We start from the raw sequence: 13,409 nt of genomic DNA, 5'->3' as shown, positions 1-13,409 counted from the left end.
TTTTGTCTGAGTGAAAAACAACTGAGCCATGTATGGCCAACCTAATGCTGCCCATACACAGAATTTCAGCCGAAACTGGTCGATTTCTGAAAGATCGTTCGACGATTGTGCGGTTAGTGAATGCGGTCCTGGCTAATGTCGATGGATCTCAAGCGAAAACTTTTATCGTTTCAACAAAAGTGTATTCCTGCATGTTAGAACTGAAACTAAAATAATATTCAGTCTTGTATAATATGTTTTTAATGTTATCAAACGATCACTTCGAACATGGAAACTATCATAGAGACTAGTTTATTCTGTCCGTTAGTGGCCAATTAGCTTTTGACTGACGAATAATCGTTCAGTCTGCAAACGGCTGAAATTCTGTGCATGTATGGCCAGCATAAGAGTGTCTTCTCTTCACACCAAAAAAAAAAACAAAAAACAAAACATGGGTCTGACCTTAAAGGTATCAGCCAGTATTTCTGCACCTCGTTGATTGGTTCTTTTTGATAACCCGACAAAGAACTCCCGTCCTGGAAAGTAACACAAATAAAACACAATGAATGAAGTTGGTAATGCTGATTAGTTAATATATATATTTTTTTCTTTTGAATAAATTAACAACAAAAAAACCCAGAAACAAAAATAAAACCAGAACACCGCCATTACAGCCGAAACCCTGTTTGTTCTTCTGATGTGCCAAAGGTCGCCCACCCCTCTCTGCCTCCAATACATTGCTACTGGTCAGCGGGGCAGCCTGTCATAGTGATGGACCAATAGGAATGTGGAGGGTCAGGAGGTAGCAGCAAGATCAGCACTATCTGATACTGTTGCAGTGTTGCTGTCAGAACAGCACAGAATTCATTTTAAATATTTTATCTTTGGGTTTGCTGAAATAGTAACTTTAATATGCCCTGTTCGTGCATGGCTTCCATCTGTCTCTGGTTTTCAGACAGTTGTTGAAATGAAAGCGTATGGAAACCCAAGAGCAAAAATGTAATACATAGCAGCTTAACATCCTTTGATGTGGTGGTTCTATTTTTTTTTTTCAGGCTCCCCCCCCCCCCCCCCTACATTTTTCCCCGGTGATTCTGCCAGTAACACATCCTGTTCTAAGGTGACAACACCCATTCACTATACTGTATCTATAGAGAAGCAGCATTATCAACCCAGAAGAGGAAGTGTGTTAGGACAACAAAACACCCCCTCCTCCTCTACATAACATGGGAAGGTATTCTGTAGTCCAGAAAGACAGTAGACACTGCGCTAAAAACATTGATGGAGATTTTAGTATTGTGATCTCAATACCTGAAGGATCAACAGGTATGTTTTGCACTTAACAGATACGCTTTCAACTGTATATTTAACAGACCAAAAGGGAAAAATAAGAAGTTCATTGCTAGGGTCTACATACATTTACAAGAAAACTCTGAACAAATAAAAAATGTAATTGAGTCCATTTAAAGTGGTTGTAAACCCTTACATATACCCAGTGGCCTAAGGTTATACACAGAGATTAAACAAATCCACCTACATAAGCCGTACCCGTTTCTCGGTGGTCTTCTCTTCTCTACAACCATTCAAAGTGCTGAATTTTTAAAGCTTGTCTGAGCTTCCAGAAAAAAGGGGGCGGAGAGCTGACATTACACTCTGCCGAGCTCAGTGGGGCGAGCTCTGAGAGCTGATTGGAGGAAAAGGGACATGCCCCCTTCACACAGCACACAGGGACAGAGCTGAGTCTGTCAATCAGCTGGAGGTCCCTCCCCTGTCACCATTTTTCTCTTGGTGTCAGGAAAACTTGTCAGAAGTGATTCATGCACATAGCAAAAGAACGAAGCAGCATACAGAAATGGCACTTATTGCCCTGGGTTGAGACAAGTATACACTATAAAGGGATAGGCTTTGTTCATATTTCATGTCTGAGGTTTACAACCACTTTAAAATGGAGTTCCAGTTATTTGTTTATTAAAAGTCAGCAGCTACAAAAAAGTGTAGCTGCTGACTTTTAATAAACGCACACTCACCTGTCCCACGGTGTACTCACCACAGTGGTGTTCTCCCTGTGTCCTTCCTCTGCAGCTCTGGCATCTCTATTATGGTCACCTGGATGTGACAGCTTGCGACTTCACAGCTGGGTGCCCACTGCGTATGAGCGAGCTGCACTGCGCTCTGTGACTGGTCCCGAAGTCTTCTAGGATCTGTCATGTGTCTAAGAAGACTTTGGGAAGGAGAACTTCTGCTTCCAATCGCCTAAAGAGACAGGAAAGGCAGTGGGAGCGGGTACCTGTCAAAATCGGGTACCTGCTCCCCGCCTCCTCCCTAAAAGCTCAGTTTCACAAACAAGAGCAGGGGAGGAGGCCTTAAAGTCGAAGTCCCACTTTTGGGTGAAACTCTGCTTCAAGTCTTCATAAAAAAACTTAAAATATATTTTAAAATGTGGCTTTAAGTAATCGGCTTTTAAAGTATCCTCTTATAATTCAGCTCCATTTTTTGTACATTAGATAAATGCCCAGCATGGCGACACAGAGAGGTGCAGCAGGAGATGGCGGTGTCACCCTACAGCCTAAGCAGTGACAGGGTGTCTGGAGAACATAGGTGCCTAAACAATATGACTAACTTACTGGCAGCCAAAAGAGTTGACATACAGTTCTTGAATGTATAGAGTCATCATGTGAATACTTTCATTGTCTGCTGTATGGTCTGGATGTCAGCTCAATCTACATCACTTGCCCCTTTGATATTATACAGCTGAGGCACTGGGGAGGAATACAGGCGATTTACCTGTGAACAAAACATCGCCTCCATCCAATGTCGCATTTTCGTCTGTCATCTCAACAACATTCAGCTGCAGGTCTTGCAATGCTTTCTTAACACCTTCCACCTGTAGAAAAAAATAGATTGGACAATTAATTCCCAGTTAGAAAACTGCATTGGAAACTAACTTAAGAGAAAAACAGAAGGTTAATATAAAAAGTAGTACAATAATTCTGCCGCACTCAAGGGTGGTGTAATGGTGCTGGAAGTGTCACATGTTCTTGGCGGGTTCAAAATGAATGCACAGGTTTTGCTGCCCTCTGAGGGCCGAGGGAATGAGCCCAATGGGAACACTGTAAACCAAAGAGGGCGCACCAACCTTGCCCATTACCCAAGTGATATCTTTAATAATGTATAAAAAGAGATATACTCACAAACACATAAGTGATAAAAGCATTTCAAAGTCCATAGTAAAATTAAAAGCAACCAGGTCACCAGTTTATTCCCAGTAAGTCGGAGTCTGAAGGTCCTCTAACTTGCTGGTAATAGTCTCAGTGACCCGGTTGCTTTTGATTTTACCATGGACTTTAAAATGCTTTTATCACTTTTGAGTATACAGTAAAACTTTGGTTTGAGAGTAACTTGGTTTGAGAGCGTTTTGCAAGACAAACAACATTTAATAAAATTTGACCTGAAATACAAGCGATGTCTTGATATACAAGTAGCGTCATGTCACAACTGATTATAAAAGAGAAGAGAGGCGCCTCTAAGTGTAGCAATATGGTTACATTTAATGAAGGTACAACATTTAGCAACTCATATGGTTAATGATTAAAACAGGCACATCTAAGTATGCAGGCATCCAGGGTAAAGCTGTCCACATAGCTCTCCCTCCCCACCGCCATCGACATCATCTCTTCCACGCTGCGCTCCACGAGCGGTTCAAGCCTCGCTTTCAGATCGCTCTACTGCAGGGTAGTCTTCCCGGTCATGATTACAGACTGACAGCGGTGAGAGCAGGCGGTGCAGGGGATGGCTGTGCCATGTGCCTCTTTAATCATCAACCATGTGAGTTGCTAAATGTTGTACCTTCAATTAATGTAACCATATTGCTACACTTAGAAGCACCTCTCTTCTCTTTTATACTCTGTAGCTCCTGCTGGATTTTACTTATAATCACCTTGTGGAGGCTGCCATTTGTGGATATACATTTTGTGATTATGCAACCTATCACATTGCTATAATCTTTTTTATATGGACTATAAATTGAAGCACTTATGGATTACAAGCATGTTTCTGGAACGAATTATGCTTGCAATCCAAGGTTGTACTGTATCTCTTTTTTTTTATACGTTATTAAAGATACCACTTAGGTAATGCATAAAGTTGGTGCGACCTCTCTTTGTTTTACAGTAAGTAGTAGTTGTACATAAAAACAAAAAAATTAAACATTTTTTTAAGTAGAGTTTGGCCACACCCCCAAGTCTCGGATAGGCTGTGCAACACATTACATAGCCAATAGGGACGCATGGGCGACAGAAGGAAGTGGGACCAAGCTTGACTTTTACAGATGTCAAGATTTGCATAAAGCTTCAGCTGCCTACATCACTCAGTCATCTGATTATCTCCATAAGCAGTTTTCACTGATGGAAATGTTTGCTCCTATTTTCTTTATCTAACCTCCCATTTTAAAGTTCTACAGTTTGTACCAGGTTCCCTTTAAGGGGAACTTGTATTCTGCCCACAACAACTGAAGGCAAAAGGTATTACTAGAGGCTCTGTAAGCAGTCAGATCTTACCTCCTCTAAAGCCGCGTACACATGAGCGGAACGTCCGACAGAAAAAGTCAGACGGAAGCTTTTTATCATCTATTCCGAGCGTGTGTATGCCTCATCTGACTTTTTTTTCCCCGAAAATTCTGACGAACCTAGAAATGGAACATGTTCTAAATATTTCCGACGGAACCAATTCTTATCGGGAAAACCGATCATCTGTATGCTGTTCCAATGGACCAAAAACGACGCATGCTCTGAAGCAAGTACGAGACGGAAGCTATTGTCTACTGGCTATTGAACTTCCTTTTTCTCGTCCCGTTGTACGTGTTTTACGTCACCGCGTTCTGGACGGTTGGACTTTGGTGTGACCATGTGTAGGCATGACTGCTTGAATGGAATTCCGTCAGAGTTCTGTGGAGAAACCTTCAGAGTTTATTCCGACGGCAAAACCGGTCGTGTGTACGCGGCATTAGCTGTCCTGCTACCCCGATTCCTTTCCAGAACCGTCTGAAGTCTGGTGTCATGGTTAGGGACCATATGTCTTCCAAACTACTCCACCCCGCCCCCTCCCCCTCAAACTTTAAAATTATCCCTTGCAGTAGGGCCGTACCCACACTGCGCACTAAGTTAATTGCTCATTTAGGTCTATAGGACACAGAAAAGGAGATTTACTTAACAAATCCTCTGCTCCTTCCAACTGCTAGACCGGTTCCCACAGCATCTTCTCCCCCATGCTCCACTGGTCTAAAGTCCCGATGTCATCAAGATCAGTGGAGGGTCCATAGCCCTGTGCTAGAAATGAGGACATCAAGGGACAGTCCACTGCTGGAAAGTGGGGGAGCGCCATCTGCTGAAGGATCAAGTAAAGGTTATTATCCTCTCCCCTAGATAAATTGAGCAGTCAACCCTTGCAGTGCAGGCACGACCCCCATGTTATGGGTTCCCGAAGTTGGGCTTTAAAATTATAGGTTCCCATTCAGTATGACGGAAACTGAAAGTTTTATTTTTGTCCAACATGCACAGAAAAAATAGCTACTATTGGCAAGGGAACTTTGGCATAGCATTAGGGCACCTGGGAATTTGGGGGTGGTCATCATTTAAAAATAATGATCTATTATCTGGAATGTTTAGTATCTAGAATAAATATTATTTTAATACATTTTCAAAGCCATGAGAGGGTTACTGAAATCAACATCCTGCTTTTTTTTTTTTTTTTTTAAATTATACTAAATTTCTCCTTTACTAGTAAATGATTTTAGCTCAGAGCTATAAACGCACATTGTCTGAACTCTGGCACCCGGAGCCAGTAGTCATTCACTTCCTCATACTTCTACAATTAAGGCAAGTAACGAACGGCGGATGACGTTCGCGGCAGTTTATTTACACTGCCTTTTTTAATAAAGCGGCTATTCCGAGTTCCAGAGAAACATGAATTTCTGCAATGTCTTCCCTGAGTCCCCCCAGGCAGGAGATGGCATATATGTCAGAGTACAAGGTGATACACAGCAATGTAAACATGGCAGTATATCTTCTCTAAAACCTTCACCGGTGACAGAATTATGAGGCTGACATTTGGAAGAAAACTGAAACCGTGCAAAATTTCTGAGAACATTCACAGAAGAATCTCTGCAAACCCAATCTGACAATTGGGTTACATCACTTGCAATCGTGTGAACCCTGCTTATATAGCCATCTTGAAAAAAAAAAAAAAAAAAAAAAAAAAAGGAACATTCTCATAGAAAATAACTTTTTAAGACCAAGTGTTGTAACATAGAATGGAAGAGGCCATTTTTTGGGGCTTATGCAATATTTAGAAGACTAGATCTTGTCAGTTCAGTAGAAATATGACTGGAAACATTTTACAGACATGTTCGGGAAGGAAGAGCATAGAGAAATGAGAAAATACAAAGTGCACTGAACCAACAAAACCAGCCAGATTTGTTTGCATAACCTAGATGTGTTTCTAAACTCTGACCTCTCCTTTAGGTTGCACACCCAATCACTGACCAAATTATTGCCACCTTCTCCTCCGTAACATTACCAAAATTAGCTCCTTTTGAATTACCGACACCGATATACTCATTCACGTTGTGGTTATCTCTCCACCTCCACCACTGAAACTCCCTTCTCATTGGTCTACCTATACCTCCTTCAATCTATCATGAATGTTGCCGCTAGACTTCTATTAACTGATCAATGGTCGCTGCTCCTCCCTGCCAGTCCCTTCACTTGCTTTGGCTAGGGCAACATGTACGTTGTAAAATACTAACAACTACAAACAAAGCCATCACAGCTCTGCTCCCAGCTACATCACTAACCTCCTCTCAAAATATCATCCAAATTACCTACTCCTGCCAAAATTTCCTGCTCGCTAGTTCCCTTGTCTCCTCCTTCCTTATTTAGGACTCTCTAGCCCTTTATCAGCCACTTCCTGTCTACATGCACTTACTGTCCGAATGCACTCTCAGCCACTTCCTGTCTACATGCACTTCCTGTCCGAATGCACTCTCAGCCACTTCCTGTCTACATGCACTTCCTGTCCGAATGCACTCTCAGCCACCTCCTGTTTACATGCACTTGCTCCCGGTGCCCATCATTGCTCTGAGGTAGATTGTCATAGCCACTTGTAGCCTACTCCAGGGTGCATGTGACAAAGTATATGACTGAAAGACAATTGTCACCCCAGAACAGTAATACAAATCCTTATGGCAGAATGACCTGGTATTATTTTAATGAAAGCTGCAAAATACAAAAATGAAAACGTTTACCCTAATATGGGAAAGCTTAAATGAGGCTTTACTGTATGAATAGGCAGCATGAGCATATACAATTATGCAGGGTCATCAGGAATGCATTCTCAAGCCTGTGCTGTGTAACTCTCTCTCTGTATCCTGCTTCACTAATTACATTGAAACTTCTAAGACAACTCTGAATCTGGTTGATGGCTGTGTATGGAAGAGCCCTGGGGCCATCATAAAAAAAAAAAACTGAATTCTGACTTTGAAACTCAGAATTCTGAGATTGAAATTCAGAATTGTAAGTTTAAAAAAAAAAACAGAATTCTGAGATTCAAAGTCAGAATTCTGAGTTTGAAAGTCAGAATTCTGAGATTCAAAGTCAGAATTCTGCCTTTCAAACTCAGAATTCTGAGATTCAAAGTCAGAATCGTGAGTTTAAAAAAAAAAAAAAAAATCTAACGAATTCTGAGATTAAAAGTCAGAATTCTGAGATTTAAAGTCAGAATTCTGAGATTTAAAGTCAGAATTCTGAGATTTAAAGTCAGAATTCTGAGTTTCAAAGTCAGAATTCTGAGTTTCAAAGTCAGAATTCTGAGTTTCAAAGTCAGAATTCTGAGATTAAAAGTCAGAATTCTGAGATTTAAAGTCAGAATTCTGAGATTAAAAGTCAGAATTCTGAGTTTCAAAGTCAGAATTCTGAGTTTCAAAGTCAGAATTCTGAGATTTAAAGTCAGAATTCTGAGATTAAAAGTCAGAATTCTGAGATTTAAAGTCAGAATTCTGAGATTAAAAGTCAGAATTCTGAGTTTCAAAGTCAGAATTCTGAGTTTCAAAGTCAGAATTCTGAGATTAAAAGTCAGAATTCTGAGATTAAAAGTCAGAATTCTGAGATTAAAAGTCAGAATTCTGAGATTTAAAGTCAGAATTCTGAGTTTATAAATATAGTAGTCTCTATTAGGAAGATTTTAGGACCAATGAGCAATAATGTAGTAACACCCACAGATCATCATTCTGCAGACATACATGTCTTCTGCTCTGTATATGGATATATAAATCTATCTTATTAACAGCACACAGTACAGGGAAGCAGGCAGTGCTGGGTTCTCTGGTTCTATGACTGTACTAATAGTTCCTCTGTTTGCTGTCTTATCCTTCTTCTCTGTGATCTGCTCTAACATAAAGAGCCATGCTGAAAACGTGTATTGTGTGTGAGTGGGGGGGACACAGCTTCCATAGATAACAGAACACAATGGCCAGCACCCCTCTGCACCCCAACTTGTAGAAAACATTGCACTATTGCCCCTACATTGGGGAATTGTGAATCGCTAGAAGGCAGCAGGACAATGTGTGTCTATGGTTATAACGGATTAATCATAGCAATTACTTGTCTGGAATAATAGAGGTGTTTCACACACAATTAACCTCATGTTAAATGTAAAAGCATGCTCAAACAACTAATGAGAGTTAGTGTAGTGGTTAGAGCAGCAGGCTTACAGTGGTGAAGTTGTGGGTTCTAATCTGGGTGAGACTATGGTTTTTATCTAAATATATTTAAAATAAGAGATTTGCGAGGGCTTAAATTGTATTTGGGCTTAAATTGTATTTTATTAATATATCCAAACTGATCCCAATAGAACACAATGGCCAGCACAGCACAGCTCTGCACCCCAACTTGTAGGACACATTGCACTATTGCCCCTACATTGGGGAATTGTGAATGACTAGAAGGCAGCAGGACAATTACTCGTCTGGACTAATAGAGGTGTTTTACATACAATTAACCTCATATTAATCATAAAAGCAAGATAAATCAACTAATAAGAGTTTAGTGTAGTGGTTAGAGCAGCAAGCTTATATTGTTAAAGTTTTGGGTTCTAATCCTGCTGAGAGTATGTTTTTTATATAAATATATTTTAAAATATGAGATAGCGAGGGCTTAAATTGTATTTTATTAATATATCCAAACTGATCCCAAGGTATATTAACAAAGACACACTGATATATTGAGCACACAAAACAAATATGCTGACTAGTATTAATTAGAGTAGGATTTTTTTATTACAAATATGTGTATATATTAGGGTGATTAGTGTGACATCTATAGTGTTCCCCAGAGGTAGTTACCAATTTCAGTAGACTGTCACTGGGTAAAAATGTCCCCATCCCCCCACAGGTCCCAAAAGACTACTACAAGCTGCAGGGCGATCTGGAAGCAGCACATGCACACAATGTTGAGGGGTGCTTATTTTCAACTGAGGCAGAATATCATTCTACAACAGCAGAGGCTAGGTGGTGCACCCCCTGGGACAGACAGATTGGTATGTCCTGCTGTGCAGAGGCACAAGTTTATAAAAGCAGCAGTGACATGTGGCTTCGCTGCGTGTGGCGGGAAGGAAGCTGGAAGAATACCGCGGAGGAGGGTCTGTCCTTATACACGCAGCCCCCCGCCTTTGTGGCTATCCCTCACCACCACAAATTCAGGTAGGCAGTGATGGCAGAGTTTGAGAAATCTTTTGTTTGCTTAGTTAGGACAAGAAGGGACTATTCAGTCGGGCACTGTGATATAGGAACATGTTAACGGGGACTTGAAGGAGGCACTGTTAGGGAGGCTCACTAGATAGGGGCAATGTGAATGGGGCCCCTGGATCGGGTCACTCTGAGAAATTCTGATCTATATGAGAACTGTGATATAGGGGTGCTCCTGATCTGGGTACTTTGTGAATGGAGGAATCCTGATCTATATGGATACTGTTTTAAGGGGGCATTCCTAATCTACACACTCTAAGGTGGCCAATCAACTGATGAAATCCTCCAGGATCCCCTCATTTATAAAATATATGTCTCTTAATATCCTATGTGAAAAAAATGATGTAGGTGTAAATGGTGTGGTAGAAATTACAGAACCTCCCTGATAAAAAAAAAAAATCATGGCTATGACTGCCAAACTCCATTAACATCTTAAAAATTTGATATGGGACACACCAAGCTGTATCAAAGCTATACATATATAAAAAAAAATATATGAGTGACATCGGAATAATTAAAACTTTTGGCCAAGAGGTATAGAATCAAACTAGTACTGCTACCACTGGTAAATGAAGGCACCTCTCTTCTAACATACAGTGCATCTTCAACATTATATTGCAGCCTGATACTACAGTTGTTTAACCCTTTTTCCTACCTGGCTCATATGCCATACAGACATGAATGGGGGGTGGTGGTTTACACACACATGTGTTTACCTGACAAGCAGACTGTCTCCTATCAGATTGAAGCATTTGGGCAGCTGTGCTGCCACCTGATTGATTTCACACATACCCGGGTTACCTGCACATGTCCCCACAATGTATCCCAAGTTTTGCTTGCCCATCTGCAGGCCTGGGACCAGCATAGCGGGTGATCCTGGGTAGGTGAGAAGTAGCAGAGGGGACACATGTCCACTCTCCTCCCCTTCTTGTTCCTAACTGCCATGTCAGTTTCCCTGGCCAATACATCCAAAAAAGCATGTGATATAATTCAATCTGCATTGCGTTACATTTAGCGGAGCACAGGGGAGACATTGGGGGGCCTTTTACCCCTTGAATGTCTCACTAAAGAGAACCGGTCACCAAAAAAATCATCACATGGTGGATAAAAAAACATTAAGTGAATGGAAATTTTTGTAAATTGTAAAAAAAAATTATGTTGCACCCAAGCCTATATAATCCTTTCTCAGAAAAATGTCAAGGCATCCCCCCCACCCCACATATATGCATGTACTAACGTAAAGTGGTGTTCCACCCAAAAAAAAAATGCATTAAAAAATCCTAAAAAAAAAAAATAAAAAAAAACATTTGGAATTTTTTTTTTTTTACTCACCTCTAAATGCCTGTTGCTAGGTGGTCCCTCGTAGTCTGCCTCTTTTAGTGCCTGGGCTGCTGATATCACTTCCCCCTCGACATAGGAAGGGCTCAGCTCTGCTCCCTCCCTCCTGTCAATCATCTGGGACCCATTACAGGTGACTGAGCGCAGCGCCGCATGCGCAGTGGGTGCCCAGCTGTGAAGCCACAGCCCGGCGTCCACAGTTGCAATGCCGGCACCGCCGAACGGAGGGGGAGACAAGCGGGTCTTCGATCACCCGCATCGCTGGACCCAGGGACAGGTAAGTGTCCAATTAAAAGTCAGCAGCTGCAGTATTTGTAGCTGCTGACTTTTAATTTTTTTTTTATTATTATTAATGGGCCCTCCTCTTTAACCACCTCAATACTGGGCATTTTCACCCCCTTCCTGCCCAAGCCATTTTTCAGCTTTCAGCGCTGTCGCACTTTGAATGACAATTGCGCGGTCATACAACTCTGTACCCAGATGAAATTGTTATCATTTTTTCCCCACAAATAGAACTTTCTTTTGGTGGTATTTGATCACCTCTGCAGTTTTTATTTTTTACGTTATAAACTAAAGAAGAGCGACAAGTTTGAAAAAAAACACAATATTTTTTACTTTTTGCGATAATAAATATCCAATTTTTTTTCTGTAAAACACATTTTTTCCTCAGTTTAGGCCGATATGTATTCTACATATTTTTGGTAAAAAAAATCGCAATAAGGGAATGATTGGTTTGCGCAAAAGTTATAGCGTCTACAAAATAGGGGATAGATTTATAACATTTTTATTTTTTTTTTATTTTTTTACTAGTAATGGCGGCGATCTGTGATTTTTATCGTGACTGCAATATTGCGGCGGACACATCGGACACTTTTGACACATTTTTGGGACCATTCATATTTATACAGCGATCCATGCTATAAAAATGCACTGATTACTGTATAAATGTGACAGGCAGTGAAGGGGTTAACACTAGGTGGTGATTGAGGGGTTAACTGTGTTGCTAGGGAGTGTTTCTAACTATAGGGGGTGGGGACTCACTAGGGGAGGAGACCGATCGGTGTTCCTGTGTACTGGGAACATACCATCGGTCTCCTCTCCTCTGACAGGACCGTGGATCTGTGTGTTTACACACACAGATCCACGGTCTTGCTGTGTTACCGGAAATCGCGGGTGCCCAGTGACACGGCGCGCACGAGCGCCCCCTGGTGGGCCGGGAAAGCAAGGCCGTCATAGGACGTCTGCCCGCAACGAGAGCTGCGCCGCCTGGCCGTCAATTGCCAGCCGGCAGTCAGCAAGCAGTTAAACACACATGGGGATACCTACACTTGAAAATGTTGACTACACTACACATGTTACATATCACCACACATGCTGGAGTGAGAGCAATAATTCTAGCACCAGACGTCCTCTGTAACACCAAACTGCTCACCTGTAGGGGTTTTTTAAAGTGTCACCTATTAAAAAATATAGGCTACTGAAGTTTGTTTCCCTTTCACAGGCGCAGGCAAATTTAAGGTTTGACATGTTGGGTATCTATTTACTCGGTGCAACTTCAGCCTTTATATTTTACCCAACAATTGGGTCATTTATTGCGTTTGTGTTACTTAGTAACATAGTAACTTTGCTTTTGTTTTTTAATACTATGTGGTAATATTGTGTGCCATAAAAAATGGAACTACCACTATTTTTATTCTCCAGGGTGTCTGCTTTCCAAAAATGTTTGGGGTTTTATATAATCTTCATGCCTAAAATTGTGTGAAAAAAGGACACTGGCAGCTAAAGGGTTAAATTCATTTTTTTTTCTCAATCTAAACTCAGTACCCCAATGGCAAGGTGAAAACATAATTTTAAAAATGTTAGCAAATTCATGAGAAAGGAAAAATGGAAATATCACATTGGCAAAAGTATTCAGACCCTTGGAAGCAACACTTGAAATTTAGCTCAGGTGCCTTCCATTTTGCTTGATCGTTGCTGAGATGCTTCTATACCTTGATTGGAGTCCACCTGTGGTAAATTAGATTGATTGGACATGATTTGGAAAGGCACACACCTCTGTATAAGGCCCCTTTCACACGAGGCGGACTCCATTTCTACGGAGCCCGCCTCTGTCCGCCGGCTCAGTGGGAGATCTGTCCGTTCATCTCCGCTGAGCCGGCGGATGACAGGTCCCTCTCTGCTCACTAAGCGGGGAGGGGCTTGTCAGGCGCCGCTGTCGCCTATGGAGGGATCGGATGAAAACGGACGGCGTGTCCGTTTTCGTCAGATCTCACCCGATCCGATCCGCCAGCGATGG

The 13,409-nt window shown here is 41.5% G+C and overlaps 1 protein-coding gene across 3 annotated transcripts in view; it reads right to left on the bottom strand.

The window, feature by feature from the left end:
- Window positions 1-13,409, bottom strand: part of DDAH1 (dimethylarginine dimethylaminohydrolase 1) — a 320,053-nt gene that overhangs the window by 22,067 nt on the left and 284,577 nt on the right. For all 3 annotated transcript variants that reach the window (XM_073593611.1, XM_073593610.1, XM_073593608.1), the window contains 2 exons: window positions 2,764-2,863; window positions 442-515 (listed from right to left, as the gene is read on the bottom strand). In XM_073593611.1, coding sequence (XP_073449712.1) covers window positions 442-515; window positions 2,764-2,863 — 174 coding nt within the window. The remainder of the gene's footprint in view (window positions 1-441; window positions 516-2,763; window positions 2,864-13,409) is intronic.

This window comes from Aquarana catesbeiana, linkage group LG07 (assembly GCF_042186555.1).
Source record: "Aquarana catesbeiana isolate 2022-GZ linkage group LG07, ASM4218655v1, whole genome shotgun sequence".
Taxonomy (NCBI): domain Eukaryota; kingdom Metazoa; phylum Chordata; class Amphibia; order Anura; family Ranidae; genus Aquarana; species Aquarana catesbeiana.
Note: the sequence above shows the minus strand (reverse complement) of the source record. Positions and strands in the feature narration are given on the sequence as shown.